We start from the raw sequence: 21896 nt of genomic DNA on the forward strand, positions 1-21896 counted from the left end.
CTAAACTGGGGTTCTACTGAGCCCCTTTAGAACAAATAGAAAATCAATACACACAGAGTATTTACCAAGCTACATTAAAGCTTCATAAAGCATACCAGAAGCAGCAAAAACACATAAAAAAACAGTAGGCACATTAATTTGTGTTAAAGTCGAAGCAAGTGTAAATGAGCCCTAATAGATACCAAAATGGACCCACCACTGTGATTGTGACTGTTAGGATTAGCCCACCTATGTTTAAAACATTGTTGGTAAAAGTCCCATACAGTATACAATCAAAATGCTGTGTACTCCTGACCATCATACCTATATGAGCCTATTTAATACCCTAGCTATTTATATGGAGCTCTTTTGTAAAGGATTTGCACAAGATTTGGGAATGTGTGTCAATTTGTGAGGTCAGGCACCGATGTCAGATGAAAAGACCTGGCTCACAATTGGCGTTCCAAATAACCCAAAGGTGTTAGTTAGGGTTGATGTCAGGGCTCTTTGTAGGCCACTTGCATTCATTCACACTAAATTGGTCAGACTACAGTATGTCTTTATGGAGATGACTTTGTGCACAGGGGCATTGTCATGCTGGAACAGAAAAGGGTCTTTCTGAAACTGTTACCATAAGGTTGGAAGCACACTGTTGTCTAAAATGCCTTAGCATGCGGTCCTTTTAACGATACCCTACAATGAAAACACCTGAACTCAATTATTTGGAGGGGGCCTACATACTTTTGGCCATATAGTGTATTTATACAGTTATCTGAGATGTATTTCCTGTGAGTTGTTACTTTTACAATTTAGCAGGCTGATATAAACGTACATACTTCACCACATTCTTTTAATTTGTCAATTATAACACTAAAAAGTGAACCTAAAAACTGCAGCATTGCTTGGAGTCAGTGTGACATTGGTACCATTATACAATCATTATTCCAGGTTTACCTGCAGCATATAAATATAATACTATGAGAGGAAGGCCCGTGGAGAGCTGGCTAGGTAGGTGAGCCGTGAGTCTGGAAGAGTGGATACATTAGGGTACATATTGCACAAAGTGATTTTTGCTGTGGAAGTTAACATTTCCACTCAGCAGAGATTGTTTTCTCCATTAATGTCTTATAAATAGCAAAGTCAAAAATTCCTACCCCTCCCCCCAATCCCTATTCTTAGAGGCCCCAATTACACATTAATACATCTAGGGCCAGTACAGCAGATAGCACCATGGAACAGAAGATGTGCTCAGAAATACAGTGACCCCCTGGACCCTCATGGGTTGATAATGCAGCAATTAGAACCTTCATTGTACCCCATATTTACACGCATTTCCCCAAAGGACTCTGGTAGAGGATTGTACTTTTCATGGCTGTATTTCATGCCTCTTGAGGACCTTTTCCAGAGACTTGGGCAGTGAGAGCTCTGGGTGTTGTGAGGATCATAGGGAAGACATAGCAGCCACATTCACCTCTCAGGATTTTCATGCTGGTAGCTGGCTAACTCTGGTTGAATTTTCCAGCTTTCCTGGAAGGCACATAGGGCACCCGCAGAATGCTGGGCGTCTCTTCCATCACCCGCACCAACAAGTTGTCAATATAGTCCTCCAGCTCTCGAATATGACTGTCCTTCTTCTTCAGAAGTTCCTTGTGCTTGAGCAGCTCCCGCTCCACCTCTGGACGCGTCAGATGACTGTACATACCCTCTATTGGACTCTGATCCTGGGGAAAATATAGCAATCATGTAATTTGGGCAATACACAGGGTTCAAGACCAGTCTGGTTATTTACTGCAATCAGAGTATCGGTATAACATCAGTTATCTGTACATGGAGTCTTGTGTATAAAAACTGGAAGAAAAAATTAGATCCAATCAGGTAACAAAAAGTATGACGTATACAGTATGTGTAATAAATAAAGAGCAAACCTATGTAACTGTCGCATCACTTGTAAAGTATAGGTGGGTGAGAGGCGCTGGTGGGGTATCTATAGTAACATTATACGCACTGTATTTATCTGAGGACAATTCTTCTCATTATGTAAAATGGTTTGTATCAAAAAATGCAAGGAAACATGTAATACATTAAGGGGAGGAATTACTAAAACTGGAGCACACAGAATGTGGTGCAGCTGTGCATACTAACCAATCAGCTTCTAGGTCTTATGCCTAGTACACACGATGAGAAAAGCAGACGAAAAATACCGCTTTCTGAGCGATCGTCTGATAATCTGATCATTAGTACACAGCTTTCGAGAGCCATACGAAAATATCTGTAGGGACAAACATGAAAATCTTTCTCGCACGATAACAGAACGAACAATTTTCATGTAATTAGTATGATACAAAAAGAAAATAATGTGACCAAGACCACGCATGAATAGAAATGAAAGAATACATTACAATCCAATACATTACATCACTTCCAAAGTTGTATTCTGTTATATAAGAATTTTCATAACTTTAGTAACCTACTGATTTTCGATATGATGCTAGCGTGCCAAAAATAAAGCGGACGATTATTAGTCTGATATTCTTATGTGTACAAGGCTTTTTTATCACTACTCTACTTCTATGACAAAAACCTATTACTTTTATTTGGAAGAGACTTTTTCCTCTGTCACTATATAATGAAAGAGTTTGATTAAATTGTTCTACCTTTAGGCCCCATTTACACTGCCTCTTCACAATTGTGCGATTTCCATTGCGACTTGATACGACTTTTGTTACGACTTTGACCAATGTGATTGTTTTGTTTGTGCTCTATAAAGTCGCTAGATGTGCAGAACAGAAACATTTGTTTCTTTTCGTTTCTAATGAATTCCAATTTTTCAGATTCCATTTTGAGTCTGTCGAAAATTGATCGACTGACCTGAATTCTGTGTGAAGAATTGTTGGTTTTTAAGAAGCAGGCCGGCAACCTGGACGCCGCATACTTAACTACCGATGACACGTCAGCTGTCAGCGGGTTTCCCCACTGACAGGTGAATGTAAACAAAAGAATGCCGTCGATGAAAAATAAAGGAAAAAAACAGACAAAAAAAAAAACAGCATTGGGCTTCCCCCAAAATCCATGCCAGACCCTTATATGAGCATGCAACCTGGCAGGTCAGGAAAGGGATGGGGGGGGGGGGCAAGAGAACCCCCCCCCCTCGAACCATACCAGGCCACATGCCCTCCTCCCGACAACCCTGGCTGGTGGTTGTAAGGGCTCTTTCACACAGTATGTCCCTCAGACGGACTCCGTTTATCTCAGCGGGGGATCGATCCACCGCTGAGCAGGAGAATGACAGCTCTTCTCCGCACTGTGTGCGGAGACACAGCTGTCAGAGCCTCATACATCTCTATGGGGGAATCAGATGGGTCCGTTCTCATCCGATCCAATGGACGGATGGAAAATAGGGTTTCCATCTGTCCAGATTTGACGGATCGGATGTCAGCGGACATGTCTCCGCTGACATCCAATGCCCCATAGGGATGCATGGGGGGACCTGTCAGTTTTTTTGGCGGATCCGAATGGTCAGCAAGTGTGAAAGGGGCCTAAGGGTCTACCCTTCTCATTCACCAAACAAAAAGTGTAGTGTAAAAAATGACAGAAGGCAGTTTTTGACAAGTCCTTTATTTAAAAGACAAAAAAAAAATGTCCCCCAGAGTAAATCCATCGTAAATTACAACGCCCACCACCAACCTGTGAAAAAAAAAAAAAGAAGGTCTCCTCCCACGGTCCGACAATACCTAAATAACTAATTTAGGAACTGACAGTCAGCGGGAGTGTTAGTTGGGTGTGGACCTCTTTTTTTTTCTGGTCCGCTGAGGCAGTGGCGTTTATCGTGATTGACGTTGGATTTACTTGGGGGGACATTGTTTTTGTTTTTTTTTAATAAAGTAACTGTCAATTGTCAGTAATTTTTTTTTCTTCCACAAAAGATTTTTATTTAGGATTGAGGCATACAATGCATAATAAGAAACAGCAATAAGATGCATAGAAATCACATAGAATCATTTACAAAACTGTCTGTTTTTATTTATTTTGGGACACTTTTTTTGGTGAATATGTAAGGGTACAATATACCCCATATTCATGCCAGGCTGCATGCTTGGAAAAGAGTCTAATATGGATTTTGGGGGGGACCCCATGCCATTTTCTTGAAAATTTTGGCATGGGGTTCCCTTAAAATATATACCAGACTGGGAGGGCTTTGTGTGGATGGGGAGGGGACCCAGGCTGTTTTTTTCCTTAATTTTTCATTGCCGCAATTATTTTGGCACACAAAACGCATATGTACCATGCAAGTGTGACTTTCATGAGACTTTTGGGGTTGCATGAAAGTCAGACCAAAGTAGTGCAGGAACTACTTTAAAAACACTGCAACTTTTCATCTCAGGTTCTTGGGACATAGAAGTGTGTTACATCAACCCAGGTGTCATGGGACCATCATCCTTTGGGTCAGCGGATCAAGATGTGACCTACATAAACCCAGGGGTCCCTGCGACGCGGGTGTGCTTTACATCATCCCAGGCAAACATTTTTTCTCATCATTCCAGGGGTTATGGGACCAAGGTGATTCCTTTATCATATTTTCTAGGGTCCCAGGACCAAGGTGTACCCTTTATCATCCTTGGGCTCATGGAACCAAGATGTACTCTACAATAACCCAGGAATCCTGGGACCATGGTGTGCCCTATATCAGTGTTTCTCAACTCTGGTCCTCAGGGCACACTAACAGGCCAGATTGTAAGTATTACCTTGGGGAGATGCAGACTAGAATACTGCAATCACTGAGCAGCAAATGAGATCACCTGTGATGTAATTTAGTTATCTTGCAAACCTGGCCTTTTAGTGGGCCCCGAGGACCGGAGTTGAGGACCACTGTCCTACATCATCCCTGGGGCCATAGTACCAAGCTGTTTCCTTTACCATTCTTGGGACCATGGGGCCAAGCTCTTCCCTTTATCATCACTAGAGTTATAGGACTAAGATATGTCCATCATCCCAGGGGTTATAGGGCCAAGTTATGTTTTTTACCAACCTGGTGTCAGGAGGATCATACTAGCCTTTTGACTTGTTTAGTGTTGGCATGGGCACATAGTTCTTCACGTAGAATCTTGGCTGGCCACACATTTCTGCTTGACTATTATGTTGATCCTCTGGCTTCATTATATTAAATGTGACTATTCTAGAGGAGAATGCATAAAAGGAGCTCTGGTTCCATTTATTGGCATATTGGCTCCAGGCCATTCACTGACTGACTGAAAGCAGTAAAGCCAGAGCAAGAATGCCAGGCAAGTAGCATTTTCAGATGTGGTTAACAGTGACAACATGCAAGATCCTCTTATTAAAGGTTTCCTGTCACTCTAGGTGATAAAAGTAGAGAGGATGTTTTAATCCACCAGACTCTACCTGTGAGGGATATGTCAGTTCTGGCCCTTTAGGGCTCTTTCACACGGAGCGGACCGCATTGCGATCCGCTCCGGCACTTTTTTTTTTTTCACGGAGCGGATGACACTTGTGTCATCTGCTCCGTATGTCCGCATATCATCCCATCCGTTTGCGGATGATATACGGACATAATGTAAGTCTATGGGCATTGCGGATGTCAGCGCTGACATCCGATTTTGCTTCCTTTCCGTTTTTTGAACGGAGGAAAAATAGGGTTCTGTTCCGTTCCAAAAAACGGAGCAGAACTGAAAGGAAGAAAATCGGATGTCAGCGGATGGTATTCCGCTGACATCCGCAATGCCATTGACATGCATTATGTCCGTAAATCATCCGCAAAAAAATAGGATGATTTGCGGACATACGGAGCGCCCGTGTGAAAGGGCCCTTACACTGTGCAGTTCTGCAACATTTGTTTAATGAACACAGCAGCAAAAGACTCTTTTAGCATTCAATATGTTTCTATCCTGTAAAGACAGCTGTCACATGTAAGGAGGACTTTAATATAGACAGTTTTCATTTAAGACACTCTGAAAAATAAGATCCAGTAAAAAAACATGTTTCCTCTCCCAGAGCATTTCAGCACCTCCTATTATTTGTAGGAACATTTTATGTTGTAAATAGTTGAGGTGGAGGGGATAGAGGTGAAGTCAGTCTTTTTACATGAGAAATGAAGAATTTGAGTCCCGTTCTCCTTATAGATAACGTAGCTCTCTCCCCCTCACTTCCTACTCTCCCATTCTGTAACACATCATTAAAATCTGCAGGTGTGTTCCTTTTCCATGGCAGAAAGCGCCAATTAAAACTGATTATTCACACTGATACGTTGGCGCAAGGACACAATTATTTACCTAATTGCTCCCTACCATCCATTTTGATAGGAGCGTGTAAGCTCAGCACCACAATATACTGTCATTTGGGTGACGCTTACTACCACGCTGGAAGAATGTACCCCAGTGTCAAGGTCTCCAACGGTCACATCACACAGAGAGGGTTAAATGTGCTATATAACTATTACATTATATCATACATAACTGCCTGTCAGAATCTGCCTTCCATATGCTATCCCTATCCGTCTTTTTCATATCTGCTCACTATCATAGTGGTAAGCACTAAGTGCATGCAAAAAAGTCTCTGCATACACCATCTATTTCTCTTTCCCATTACTATCTACAGCTAACGTGGTACAAAACTGTCTGGGTGGGGTTGGACCTCTGTGATCCGCAACCATCGTCCCGTAGGGCTAGGATCTGGCATGACACAGAACTAACTTCCCATACTGCCATAATTTGATGTGCAGCTAACACAGCTAATGACTTAGATATAAGAATCATTTTTAAAAAGGGTCATACTGGTAATCCTCCTATAAGTTTTCTTATCTCAATAACAAGGTAGCTTTGAAAACTGTTTGTGCTCAAGTTGTACAAAGAGGGACTCCACCTCACAGGTGCATAAAAATATATCTAAACTCCCACTGATTACCAGAAACATCATTATAAGTTTAATCAGAGAGCACATAATTATCTACATAGAGAGAAGACATGCTGTGACATCACCCAAGCTGCAGCACTCCCCCTTGCTACCCTCCACTAACTGCTAATTAGGTCTGAATGTAATCAAGCACAACATGGAGAGTGTGGAGAGTATGGAGAAAGGGCAACAATGGCATTGTAAAGAGGGTGCAGTGTGGAGAGGGGGCAATGATGGCAGTATGTAGTGATGACAGTGTGGAAAGTAGACAGTGATGGCGGTGTGGATAGGAGCAGCTGATAACAGTGTGAATAGAAGCTGGTGATGGCAGTGTGTAGAAGGACCAGTGATATCTGTGTGGAGAATGGCAGGTAATGGTATGAAGAGGGGTTGGTGAGGGTTTGGAGAGGTCCTAGTGATGGCAGAATTGAGAGGGTCCAGCGCTGGCAATGTGGAGTGGGAAGGGGATGGCAGTGCAGAGAGGGGCCAATGCTGGTGGTGTATTTTAAAAGTAACAGACTGAGGAAAAAGTAGTGTTTGCACTATTAAAAACACACTACTATTAAAAACACACTGCACCCAAATGCAAACTACTGTGGTACCATGGGATTTGTGCCTGTAAACACACTAAATTTGCAATCTGCTATTAGAGTGCTATTAACAATACATTTGCACCCACATGCAGCAGATCACAAGGGTAGTGTGTTCACCTGCTGTGTGTGAAACGCGCACACAACGCACCTTAGCCGCACTGACCATTTGCCTGGTATAATAGGGAGCCCCCCTAGACCCCCACACATGACATGAGCATGACATTTACAGTCGACTTAACAATTTACAATCAATTCCCCATACAGCCCAGCGATCTCCATGGCCACATGCAATCTCCCCCCGGGAAGGAGGAGAGGACAGGGTGTCCAGACCGGGACTCACCTGTGACCTAAAGACAGTCTGGCCAGGATGATCACACTCTGGCTGGCCTGACTGGCTCTAATGAGGTGGTGGCGGCACGGGTGTCCCTGTTGTCTGTGCACTCCAGCGGTGTGCCAGCGGGTTGGGTAACAGCTACATTCCGGGCACGGTGCTGTGGTGGCTGTGGCTCCTCCTCTTTCCCTTGCCTATCCTCCCCGGAGGCTGTCTGTAGCTGACCCGTGCAGGTGGCATACCCAGCTGAGTGATGCGGTCCCTTGTCTGGCTGGGAGGAGGGAGAGATGCCAGCTGGGGGGGGGGGGGGTGAGGGAGGTGGTTAATCTCCAGAGCCCAAAGGGGGCTCTGCAATTAGGCAAATTCGGCAGCAGCAAGGCCCCCTGTGAGGCCTAAGGAGACCACCTAATTTGCCTAATTAAAGAGTGGGGTAGTATGGGTTGTCAGCACCTGGGGCAAGGCAAATAATTTTCGCCCCCTAACCTGTGGACTTTTAGCACCTAAGAATAGGGGCCCAGGGACTGTTATGCCTGCATACAGAGTGAAGAGCTCAAGAGTGCATCGTGAGCACAGTTCAGGAGTTCACTGCGTACAGACTGCAGTTCAGGAATGCACTACGTACAGGGTGGCAGGTTCAGGAGTGCACTGCATACAAAGTTCAGTAGTGCGCTGCGTACAGAGTGCAAAGTTCATGAGTGTGCTACGTACAGGCTGCAGGACTCAGGAATGTATATCTCACAGGATAGTTTACAACCTCTCTTCCAGTACAGAGCTACCCTCTCACCCCCAAATCCTCTCTCCCCCACCTACAGAGTATCAGAGAGAGGGGTTGCTACAGAAGAGCAGCTACAACTTACAGCAGGAGTGCAATGTTAAGTGGAGAGAGGGAGCATTACTGCTAGGAGGGGGAGTAGGGGATGGCATTGGTGCTAAGTTAATGGGGCATTGGTGCTAAATGGGGGGGGGGGGGAAATGTGCTCATTTCTAACTTAGGGGAGAATTGGAACACTGGTGCTAAGTTGGGGAGGAGAGCACTGGTGCTGAGTGGGGGGGGGGGAGTTTTGGATAGGTAGGGGGAGAGGGGGAAATTGGGGATAAGTGGGGGATACATGGGAGGAGAGGAGGAACATTTGGGATGAGTGGGGGACATTGGGGATAAGTAGAAGGAGAGGGGGGGGCACTTGGGATAAGTGGGTGAACAGGGGGGATATTAGGGATAAGTGGGGGGAGAGGAGGAATATTGGGGATAAGTGGAGGGAGAGGAGGGATATTAGGGATAAGAAGGGGGAGAGGAGGAACATTGGGGGGAAAGGGGGGAGAGGAGGGATATTGAGGATAAGTGGGGGGAGAGGAAGGATATTAGGGATAAGAAGGGGGAGAGGAGGAACATTGGGGGAAAAGGGGGGAGAGGAGGGATATTGAGGATAAGTGGGGGGAGAGGAAGGATATTTGGGATAAGAAGGGGGAGAGGAGGAACATTGGGGATAAGTGGGGGAGAGGAGGGATATTAGGGATAAGTAGGGGGAGAGGAGGAACATTTGGGATACGTGGGGGGACAGGGGGCACATTGGGGATAAGTGAGGGGACAGTAGGGACATTAGGGATAAGTGGGAGGACAGGAGGGACATTTGGAATAAGTGAGGGAACAGGAGGGACATTGGGGATAAGAAGGAGGACAGGAGGGACATTGGGGATAAGTGGGGGAACAGAAGGGACATTGGGGATAAGTGGGAGGACAGGAGGGACATTAGGGGATAAGTGGGGGGGGGCAGGAGGGACATTTGGGGCACGTATGGGGGAAAGGAGGGACATTGGGGATAGGTGAGGGGACAGGAGGGACGTTTGGAATAAGTGGGGGGGGAGGGTGATGCTCCATGTATGTGTGTAGTGTACACTGAGTGAGTGTAATGTGCCCTATGTCAGTGTACTGTACATGCGGAGTGTCACATACCACAGTGAGTGACCTTGAGATGTCCATTTCATTACATGTGGGGTAGAGCAGCACACCCATCCATGGTAAAGCAGAGGAGCAGAGCTCTGGCCAGTATGTTACACAGACTGGAGGCAGCTCAGTGTCCTGGGACTCACAGCCAATAGGAAGCCAGGAAAGTATGTGCGCACTTCTTGTGAAGACAGAGGCAAAACTTGCAGGGGATTACTAGTTGCAGTAGAGTGCAGGGCTACGGCAGGCTGTAAAAGAATACATTAGGAGATAAAAACAGGATGTTTGATTGGAGTCAGTGTACTTGCTGAGAACGCCAATTGCACTAAAGGATACAGCACTACCCTGCCCTCTTCTCTATGAGTCACTCTGGGTCCTAAACATAGAAGCCAGGCAAGTAAAAGCAGTGAGGTTCTGCCAGTGCCTGATTATGTCTAACCTCCACACTACACAATGCCTGAACAGTGTAGTTCTGATTGTACCTTCTAGTATCTCCTGGGCTTCAGGTGCTGTGTGTTTCTCCCACCCAGTGCTCCAATTCAGCCCTGCTTCATCCTCCAGCACCTGTTTACAGCCAAGTGTGGCGGGCTGGATGGGTGGAGGGCTTATAGTGCTTGCTGACTGGCTAAGGATGGACAGGAGGAGGATCAGGTCCTCCCTCATACTCAGATAAGGAGCGCTATTGGCTCCCTACTGCCCAAATGGTCAGCCCACCAATGCTAGAGACAACATTTCTGCGCCCCTCTAGAAGTTGCGCCACTGCCGCCCCTCTCAAAATTCCACCTTGGTCCAATGGACCCAGCAGGAGCCGTGGTAGGGCTGGGAGAGGGGCATGTGGTGGTGGTGTGGAGAGGGGCCCATCATGGTAATCTGGAGAGAGGTCAGAGATGGCAGCATGGTGATTATGGTGGTGTGGAGAGAAGTTGAAGATGGCCATGCAGAGGGGGAATAATGATAGCAGTGTTAGGAGGGGCAGGTGATGGAGGTGTGGAGCAGGGATAATGAAATCAGCATGGGTTCTTCTCAACACAGCCTTTTTATAAAATATGAAACAAAGTACTTACCAGAGATCCATGGAGGGGCAGGTACACATCAAGTCCTCTGCTACTTCCTACTTGTGCTGGAACCCCAAACATGGAGTATTTCGAGGAAGAGCTGCAAGAAAATACAGTGTGCATTCACAATCAGAGGTAGAGAATACAGTGCGGATCCAGAATCAGTTATGGAGAATACAGTATACTGTAGATCCAGAGTTAGTGATGGAAAACACAGTGTATACTTAAAAAAGAAAAAATAGTACTGTAGATCAGTGTTGTTTTAACATTTTTTTCAGTCAAGGCACCCCATTCTAAAATGTAAAAAATTAAACAAATTGTTTTATATAATGCAGCAACATCCACACATGTAGGACATCGAGCATTAAAGGTGGTTTCTTCTTCTAAAGCAAACGCACCTTTGCACACTGCTACTGACTGGTATCCCAGCATTTCTCTTCTCTCTCAGTTTCTCCCCCTCACACTAATGTGGCCCCAGTGCTGATGGAGAGGGGCAAACAAGGATGCTGTGCAGGTGCCCGACATACTGCTTACCAACTAATGATGTCGTTGGTTGTTTGGACATTGGTGGCTGGAAGGTTGTGAAGGTGCACAATGAAAGCCTGCCTGGGCACCCTGGTTGAAAAAGGCTGCTGTAGATCATACTTACAGTCAGGTCCATAAATATTGGGACATCAACACAATTCTAATCTTTTTGGCTCTTTACACCACCACAATGGATTTGAAATGAAACAAACAAGATGTGCTTTAACTGCAGACTTTCAGCTTTAATTTGAGGGTATTTACATCCAAATCAGGTGAACGGTGTAGGAATTACCACAGTTTGTGTATGTGCCTCCCACTTTTTAAGGGACCAAAAGTAATGGGACAGATTAACAATCATAAATCAAACTTTTAATACTTGGTTGCAAATCCTTCGATTACAGCCTGAAGTCTGGAACGCATAGACATCACCAGACACTGGGTTTCATCCCTGGTGATGCTCTGCCAGGCCTCTACTGCAACTGTCTTCAGTTCCTGCTTGTTCTTGGGGCATTTTCCCTTCAGTTTTGTCTTCAGCAAGTGAAATGCATGCTCAATCGGATTCAGGTCAGGTGATTGACTTGGCCATTTCATAACATTCAACTTCTTTCAGTTAAAAAACTCTTTGGTTGCTTTCGCAGTATGCTTCGGGTCATTGTCCATCTGCACTGTGAAGCGCCGTCCAATGAGTTCTGAAGCATTTGGCTGAATATGAGCAGATAATATTGCCCGAAACACTTCAGAATTCATCCTGCTGTCAGAAGTCGCATCATCAATAAATACAAGAGAACCAGTTCCATTGGCAGCCATACATGCTCACGCCATGACACTACCACCACCATGCTTCACTGATGAGGTGGTATGCTTTGGATCATGAGCAGTTCCTTTCCTTCTCCATACTCTTCTCTTCCCATCACTCTGGTACAAGTTGATCTTGGTCTCATCTGTCCATAGGATGTTGTTCCAGAACTGTGAAGTCTTTTTTTGATGTTGTTTGGCAAACTCTAATCTGGCCTTCCTGTTTTTGAGGCTCACCAATGGTTTACATCTTGTGGTGAACCCTCTGTATTCACTCTGGCCAACTGTTGTGAAGGGTGTTTTCTTCACCAGGGAAAGAATTCTTCGGTCATCCACCACAGTTGCTTTCCATGGTCTTCCGGGTCTTTTGGTGTTGCTGAGCTCACCGATGCGTTCTTTCTTTTTAGGGATGTTCCAAACAGTTGATTTGGCCACTGCTAATGTTTTTGCTATCTATCTGATGGGTTTGTTTTGTTTTTTCAGCCTAATGATGGCTTGCTTCACTGATAGTGACAGCTCTTTGGATCTCATATTGAGAGTTGACAGCAACAGATTCCAAATGCAAATAGCACACTTGAAATTAACTCTGGACCTTTTATCTGCTCCTTGTAAATGGGATAATGAGGGAATAACACACACTTGGCCATGGAACAGCTGAGCAGCCAATTGTCCCATTACTTTTGGTCCCTTAAAAAGTGGGAGGCACATATACAAACTGTTGTAATTCCTACACCGTTCACCTGATTTGGATGTAAATACCCTCAAATTAAAGCTGAAAGTCTGCAGTTAAAGCACATCTTGTTTGTTTAATTTCAAATCCATTGTGGTGGTGTATAGAGCCAAAAAGATTAGAATTGTGTCGATGTCCCAATATTTATGGACCTGACTGTATATGGAGTATCAAGACATCAGAGGTCTCAGAAATTAACAGAAATTCAAAGCATGAGAAGGTATAAAATCTTTTAATCACATTTCACAACTGCTGCATGTACCATTGTGTAAGTAGTATTAAACATCTGAGTATTTGGTCCTCTCTTGGGTATCTGAGGATGAGTAGATTGTGTGTGAGGGCAGCTTTATGTGTGACCGGTAAACGGTCTAGGGTTGCCACCTTTTCTTCAAGTCAAACCTGAACACTCTTAGCGGCACAGGGACATTTTTTTTTTTTTTTGTAGGATAATCTATAGGATTGTAAAAGACCCGGGACACCTTTGGGTGCCCCAAGGAGAGTAATAGTTTGGTGCACTATGCGCACTGCTGCAAACAATGGGTGTGGCCAAATTTCTCTTGCTGACATCATCCCCCCCTCCCCAGGGATGCCAAACTTGCCCCCAGACAGCAGTCCGGACAGCAATAGATTTGTGTGTGTCTATCTCGGTTACTTGGGGAGCCACAGCATGGTCTGAATAATGTGTCTGGGTTTCAGGCAGACTGAAACCCGAACACATGATTCAAAACCCAGACTGTCAGGGTGAATCCTGAACAGGTGGCAACCCTAGGTATACCAGAGAAGGAGAGAAATAAGTGATGATATTGTGTCACCCACAGTAACTGAAGAGCTGTGATTGTGTATACTAACAAGAGTGTACATATATATAGTATCTTCACTGTAGCTATATTGGACTGCACATATATAGTATCTGCTCTGTGGATATTTGACTGTACATATAAAATATCTGCAAGGTAAATATGTAGAATTTGAGGGATAGATATACAGCATAGTATTTGCCCTGTAGATATATATTATTTGGGCTATAGACATAAAGTACCTGCACTGTAGATACAGTGCATTGCGAAAGTATTCGGCCCCCTTGAACTTTTTGTCCTTTTGCCACATTTCAGGCTTCAAACATAAAGATATAAAACTGTAATTTTTTTTTAAGAATCAACAACAAGTGTGACACAATCATGAAGTGGAACGAAATATATTGGATATTTCAAACTTTGTTAACAAATAAAAAACTGAAAAATTGGGCGTGCAAAATTATTCAGCCCCTTTACTTTAAGTGCAGCAAACTCTCTCCAGAAGTTCAGTGAGGATCTCTGAATGATCCAATGTTGACCTAAATGACTAATGATGATAAATAGAATCCACCTGTGTGTAATCAAGTCTCCGTATAAATGCACCTGCACTGTGATAGTCTCAGAGGTCCGTTTAAAGCGCAGAGAGCATCATGAAGAACAAGGAACACACCAGGCAGGTCCGAGATACTGTTGTGGAGAAGTTTAAAGCCGGATTTGGATACAAAAAGATTTCCTAAGCTTTAAACATCCCAAGGAGCACTGTGCAAGCGATAATATTGAAATGGAAGGAGTATCAGACCACTGCAAATCTACGAAGACCTGGCCGTCCCTCTAAACTTTCAGCTCATTCAAGGAGAAGACTGATCAGAGATGCAGCCAAGAGGCCCATGATCACTCTGGATGAACTGCAGAGATCTACAGCTGAGGTGGGAGACTCTGTCCATAGGACAACAATCAGTTGTATACTGCACAAATCTGGCCTTTATGGAAGAGTGGCAAGAAGAAAGCCATTTCTTAAAGATATCCATAAAAAGTGTCGTTTAAAGTTTGCCACAAGCCACCTGGGAGACACACCAAACATGTGGAAGAAGGTGCTCTGGTCAGATGAAACCAAAATCAAACTTTTTGGCAAAAATGCAAAACGTTATGTTTGGCGTAAAAGCAACACAGCTCATCACCCTGAACACACCATCCCCACTGTCAAACATGGTGGTGGCAGCATCATGGTTTGGGCCTGCTTTTCTTCAGCAGGGACAGGAAAGATGGTTAAAATTGATGGGAAGATGGATGGAGCCAAATACAGGACCATTCTGGAAGAAAACCTGATGGAGTCTGCAAAAGACCTGAGACTGGGATGGAGATTTGTCTTCCAACAAGACAATGATCCAAAACATAAAGCAAAATCTACAATGGAATGGTTCACAAATAAACATATCCAGGTGTTAGAATGGCCAAGTCAAAGTCCAGACCTGAATCCAATCGAGAATCTGTGGAAAGAACTGAAAACTGCTGTTCACAAACGCTCTCCATCCAACCTCACTGAGCTCGAGCTGTTTTGCAAGGAGGAATGGGCAAAAAGTTCAGTCTCACGATGTGCAAAACTGATAGAGACATACCCCAAGCAACTTAGACCTGTAATCGCAGCAAAAGGTGGCGCTACAAAGTATTAAGTTAAGGGGGCTGAATAATTTTGCACGCCCAATTTTCAGTTTTTTATTTGTTAAAAAAGTTTGAAATATCCAATAAATTTCGTTCCACTTCATGATTGTGACCCACTTGTTACAGTTTTATATCTTTATGTTTTAAGCCTGAAATGTGCCAAAGGTCGAAAAGTTCAAGGGGGCCGAATACTTTCGCAATGCATTGTATATCGGCCTGTAAATATATAGTATCTGCACTGTAGATATATTGGCCTGTAAATATAAAGTATCTGCACTGTAGATATATTGAATTGTACATATATATATATATATATATATATATATATATATATATATAGTATCTGCACTGTAGATATATATTATTTGGGCTGTAGATTAGGGCTGCCACGACTCGTCGACTACAAAAAATCGTTGACGTGCGGAAAATGCATCGACGCGTCAACGCGTGACGTCACACGCCCCCGGCCGGCCGCCGCGCCGCTTGAAGCATTGCCGGCCGGGTGAAATTCCCCCGCCGGGCTCCGTCGGAGACGAGAGGTGAGCGCTGACCGTCTCCAGCACCCCTGTACTCCCACAGCTTCTGCCGCAACACACATTCGCCATCCTCCCCCGATCACCCAGACATGTCACATTTGCGGCGCTACACCGGCTTGTAATGGTCTGTACTAGGTGGGAGGGCTTACTGGGGGGTCTGCACTGGAAGGGGGGCTTACTAAGTGGTCTGTACAGTACAGACCACTTAGTAAGCCCCCCTCCCAGTACAGACCCCCCAGTAAGCCCTCCCACCCAGTACAGACCCCTTAGTAAGCCCCCCTCCCAGTGCAGACCCCTCAGTAAGCCCTCCCACCTAGTACAGTCTGTACTAGGTGGGAGGGCTTACTGAGGGGTCTGCACTGGGAGGGGGGCTTACTAAGGGGTCTGTACTAGGTTGGAGGGCTTACTGAGGGGTCTGTACTAGTGTACTGGGAGGGGGGCTTACTAAGTGGTCTGTACAGTACAGACCACTTAGTAAGCCCCCCTCCCAGTACAGACCACTTAGTAAGCCCCCCCTCCCAGTGCAGACCCCTCAGTAAGCCCTTCCACCCAGTACAGACCCCTTAGTAAGCCCCCCTCCCAGTGCAGACCCCTCAGTAAGCCCTGTACTAGGTGGGAGGGCTTACTGAGGGGTCTGCACTGGGAGGGGGGCTTACTAAGGGGTCTGTACTGGGTGGGAGGGCTTACTGGGGTGTCTGTACTGGGAGGGGGGGCTTACTAAGGGGTCTGTACTAGGTGGGAGGGCCTACTGAGGGGTCTGTACTAGTGTACTGGGAGGGGGGCTTACTAAGTGGTCTGTACAGTACAGACCACTTAGTAAGCCCCCTTCCAGTACAGACCCCTCAGTAAGCCCTCCCACCTAGTACAGACCCCTTAGTAACCCCCCTCCCAGTGCAGACCCCTCAGTAAGCCCTCCCACCCAGTACATACTGTACTAGGTGGGAGGGCTTACTGAGGGGTCTGCACTGGGAGGGGGGCTTACTAAGTGGTCTGTACTGGGTGGGAGGGCTTACTGAGGGGTCTGTACTGGGGGGGGGGCTTAGTAAGTGGTGTGTACTAGGTGGGAGGGCTTACTGAGGGGTCTGTACTGGGAGGGGGGTTTAGTAAGTGGTCTGTACTAGGTGGGAGGGCTTACTGAGGGGTCTGTACTGGGGGGGGGCTTAGTAAGTGGTATGTACTAGGTGGGAGGGCTTACTGAGGGGTCTGTACTGGGAGGGGGGGCTTAGGAAGTGGTCTGTACTAGATGGGAGGGCTTACTGAGGGGTCTGTACTGGGAGGGGGGCTTACTAAGTGGTCTGTACTGGGTGGGAGGGCTTACTGTGGGGGTCTGTACTGGGAGGGGGGCTTACTGAGGGGTCTGTAGTGGGAGGGGGGCTTACTGAGGGGTCTGTATTAATTACAGGATTAATTAGCTAATCAAAAAAACACTAAATTAAGCAAAAAAACAAAAAATTTAAATAATCGTTAGATTAGTCGACTAATCGTAAAAATAATCGATAGATTAGTCGACAGACAAATTAATCGTTAGTTGCAGCCCTACTGTAGATATTTATAGCATGTGCACTGTATTTATACAGTATATTATTTAACCTGAATATTCTACAGTGATTTTCAGTATGTCTGTAGTAAAACAGACTTGGTAACATTGTCCTAGGTTGTCTTTGCATGCTAGAACAATACCCGCATCTACCCTATTACATTATTTGTATCATATACGGGGTCCAGTTATACCAACTTCCTTAATTACCTAAACTCCATCTCCCAGGGCCCGTCTAATTACCCATTCCCTGTCCCCAGCGACCTTGTTAATAACTTTTCTGGGTCCTCCATTGTGGATCTGACGACACATTCAAATTAAAGGCACTTTCTACATTCACACCTGTCGCCAGCTGCAAATTGAGAAATTTTCACATCAGCTGATTAGCTGCGTAAATCGCCTTGTCGTCTGCAATACACCATTACTGAAACAAATTCTGATGTCTACTGTAGTGCTAGGCATGGCTTTAGAGAAAGACTACTCACTGGTTACAGTGCAAGAGCAGAAGTGATAAGTTAGTATAGTTACCGCTGCTCCGGAGGATGACTCCCCACCCGGAAAGGATTGGTGGACTCATAGCTGGGTGCCATTGTTTGAGGAACACCATCTGAGCCTCTGTTCTCCAAACCCCAATCAGAGATGTCTTGGCTGTGCCGTTCCGACCTTTTTGCATCTTTCTTCCCTGTTACTCTCTCTAACAGGCTCACTTTGTCTTTCTTCTTCCTGTCTCTCCTGCCCTCTGCTGTTTTAGAATAAGTTCCTTTAGCTGTGCTGGAACTGTCCCAGGCCTCTGCACGCTCATCACCAGGAGCCCACTGCCTGGGGAGAGTAGCAAACTTCTGAGGAATAGTGCTGCTCAGAACAGGCTCAGTGGTGGGGCGGTTGGTCCAATCAATTTTGGATTCAGTACCCTCTGGTTGGCTGTCTTTGGATGTGTCCACACTCATCGTTCTTCTGTGTGGTGACTTGAGGCCTCCTACAAGACAGTAATAACTGGTGAGACAAGACAGTGGTGGCATCTTCCAAGCATGAGTGCACAAAGAACCTGATTTACCAGACTAAACGCCCAATCATGTGCAGGAAAATTTCCTTTTTTTTATTCTCCTGAACATGTCTGGGTGTTTTTTTTCAATACATCAGTAGTCAATAAATCCAGCCCAAGGAACAAAATAGAGTACAGGCAAGTGCAGTCAATACTAATTTAGGAGGACAGACCTACCCACAAAATTGATAGCTGTTACTGGTAAAGTTGATATGTAAAGGTATGCCCACTCTAAAATTATTAAAAGGATCTCAGTGTAAGAGACATACTGTACATATTGCATTACCTGTAGTAGCGTGTTGCATGTTAACAGTGACAGAGCTCCTCTACAAAATGTGCCTGCCACAGGAACTGCTCTGCATGGCTTGAGTGCCTCAGGTTACATAGCTGTAATACAGGGTGTTAGCAGGGTAAACTGGCTGGGGTACACTGACCTGTGCACCAATCCCTGATCAGCTGTTTACACAAGAAGCTGTTGGGGTGGACATTACCTTAAAAGGTATTGTAAGGTGATTTTGTACCTACCTTGTATTCTCCATTTTAGTCTGCAGATTAAGCTTTAGCCTCATTTTCACATGGTGTTCTCTGTCTCCTTAGCAGCTCAGTTGCTAAACGTCTGCTTTTTACAGACCTCAGTAGCTCAAGCTAAAAATTACATACACAAGTACATAGGTCTGAGCAATGACTAATCCTTTTTGAGAAGGTTCACTCTGAGGTTATATTCAGACTAAATGAGACCCAGAATGGGCAGCTACTGGTGTGCTGCTTCTAGATAACTATATTGCTCTACCCTGGGAATGCTTTATCATACATATACATATATATATATATATATATATATATATATATATACATATACATATATATATATGTTTAACCACTTGCCAACCAGCCGCCGCACATATACTGTGGCAGGTCGGCTCTATTATGTGAAACGACATACCTGTACATCGTTTCATGTAATAGCCAGATGGGAAGCCAATCAGCAGGTCCAGCAGACGCGATGTCCGCTGGCCACTCGCGATCGCTCCCCATAAAGACCAAACGGCAGTCTGCCAATTTAAACAAGGCAGACCGCCATTCTGTCACAGATAAACACAGGGATCCTGTGTTCTTGCTATTCAGGAACACAGATCTCTATGTTCCTCTATGTTAGTAAGTCCATACTCGACACAGTTAGAAAGCATCCCCTAGGGGCTCACTTAACTCTTTGATTGCCCCTGATGTTAACCCCTTCCCTGCCAGTGTCATTAGTACAGTAACAGTGCATATTTTTAGCACAGATTACTGTAATAATGTCACTGGTCCCCTCAAAGGGGTCAGTTAGGTGTCCGATCTGTCTGCTGCAATGTCGCTGATCGCCGCCATTACTAGTAGAAAATAGAAATTCCATAAATCTATCCCGTAGTTTGTAGACACGATAATTTTTGTGCAAACCAATCAATATGCACTTATTGGGATTTTTTTTTACCAAAAATATGTTGCAGAATACACATTGGCCTAAAATGATGAAACATTTTGTTTTTATTTTTTTTTTATTGGCTGTGTTTTATAGCAGAAAGTAAAAATATTGTTTTTTTTTTTTTTTCAAAATTCTCCCTGTTTTTTTGTTTATAGCGCAAAAATGCAAAACCGCAGGGGTGATCAAATACCACGAAAAAAGAAAGCTCTATTTGTGAGATAAAAAAAAAGGACATCAAGTTTATTTGGGTACAGTGTCACTCGACCGCGCAAATGTCAGTTAAAGTAACGCAGTACCGTATCGCAAAAAATTGGCCTGATCATTAAGGGGGTAAAAGCTTCTGGTCCAGAAGTGGTTAAAACATGTACATTTTAATAAATTGACCTCCCCACAAACTATTATATTTTAAGTAGTGTGTTTTTCTTTGGTAAAATCGGTTGACTATATTCAGTAACAAGAATACAGCATGTAAACATGAGCACTCAGTGAAAATATTGTAATACTTCATCCAAAATTGAAAATGAAACCTTTATAAACACTCAGGGAGGGTATTATATCTGTTCATTGTCTATGGATAAGGCTGTGTTACACCAGTCTACTCCACTCCCTTCTGTGTCAGTAATCTTGCTGACCTGTGATGTAGAGTGGAAACACGCCCCTGCAAGCTCCTTGTTGCTTCTCATAAGAAGAAAGCCTGACTTAAAATATGCCAATACTAAGAAGTGTATTAACAATCATACTCAAAGTTATCTTGAAAGTTTAAATGTATTGGTGATATAGCAGAAGAAAGAGAGAAAGTTTCACAGCAATGGTTGCAGGGAGTACACTCCTACTGACCATCTGAGGTGCTCTCTGAATTCTGGCTGTGATGGGTTCCAGAGTTTAAAAGAGTGGACTTTCTCAATTTAGAATAGGTTCAGTGTTTACTGGAATGCAGGATACTTCACTTAATTGTTTCACTTTTTGGCTAAATTTGCTCTTTACTTGCAGTTTATAAAATGCCAACAGGTTTCACAGTCCTCCAGAGGGACATGGCTAATGGTGACTAGGACAGCAATAAATGAAACATAGACTGAATGAACTCACCACTCTCTTCTGCAGAGCTGATGGAGTCTAACGGTTGTTTAACAGGTAACCCACCAGAGCTGAGTCGAGCGGGAGGAGGACCGACTAAATCTGACATGGAATGGGCAGAAGACAGGCGCTGAGGCCCTAGAAGGAAAGGCTTCTTGGGTTTACTCTTGTGTGGTGGGACTTCAGTTCCTTCGGTGAAACGAGTACCATGGAGTTCACTTGTGCTGGGAATGATGGCTGAAGAGGTGTCTGATCCATCTGGCTTCCTTCCTTTCATCTTGTCTTTAAGACGAGCAAACGGAGAGCGAGTCTTATCCTTCATGGAGAGATCGAACATACTGGCTGTCATATTGTTCCTCATAAACTGGATGTTTACTTTCAGATCTCCTCTGTCTTTGTTCCTTTTTCCTTGCTTTGACTCCAGTTTATACCACCTACGAAAAGCAGAAAGAAAGTGTGAGAAGGGTGGGAAGGACCATACTCTTTACCTGTACATCAGTTTCAGGAATTATACAAGGGCTCTGCTGTCCCAGCACCTTTGTTTTCCACATTCATTTTTTTTTTTTTTTTTATCAAGAAAATTTTATTGAAAAACCATAATATAAAACAAAAATGAAAATGCATTACAAATAACAGTAATGCCAAGACTCACACATACAGCAAGCACTTGCAAATAACTTTACACCTATCAGTAGGTAAGTAGAGTAATGATGATGCATTTCAACCCGACCCTATAAAGGCCAATACAGTATACACCAGGATATAAACATTCAAGGATGAATCCTCCAGCCTCAGCTCTAGCTTTAGAACAGACCACTACATCTGCCAGGCAGTGATACCCAGTCTAGCCAGTGAGTAGCCTGTCCATCACCAGTTCCACCAGGCTCAAGCCAGGAGTATCCAGGCCAAGGACTCCATAAGTTGTCAAATTTACAGGGA

At 44.5% G+C, this 21896-nt stretch overlaps 1 protein-coding gene across 1 annotated transcript in view; it reads right to left on the minus strand.

Annotated features, from left to right (window-relative positions):
- Window positions 1-807: 807 nt before the first annotated feature.
- Window positions 808-21896, minus strand: part of RAB11FIP2 (RAB11 family interacting protein 2) — a 71767-nt gene continuing 50678 nt past the window's right edge. Inside the window, exons 2-5 of the mRNA XM_082267346.1 lie at window positions 20970-21391; window positions 17908-18355; window positions 10813-10903; window positions 808-1700 (exon numbers count right to left, since the gene is read on the minus strand). Of these exons, the coding sequence (XP_082123472.1) occupies window positions 1479-1700; window positions 10813-10903; window positions 17908-18355; window positions 20970-21391 (1183 nt within the window). The 3' untranslated portion in view covers window positions 808-1478. The remainder of the gene's footprint in view (window positions 1701-10812; window positions 10904-17907; window positions 18356-20969; window positions 21392-21896) is intronic.

Source organism: Pelophylax lessonae (assembly GCF_965119305.1).
Source record: "Pelophylax lessonae genome assembly, chromosome: 9".
NCBI classification, from domain to species: domain Eukaryota; kingdom Metazoa; phylum Chordata; class Amphibia; order Anura; family Ranidae; genus Pelophylax; species Pelophylax lessonae.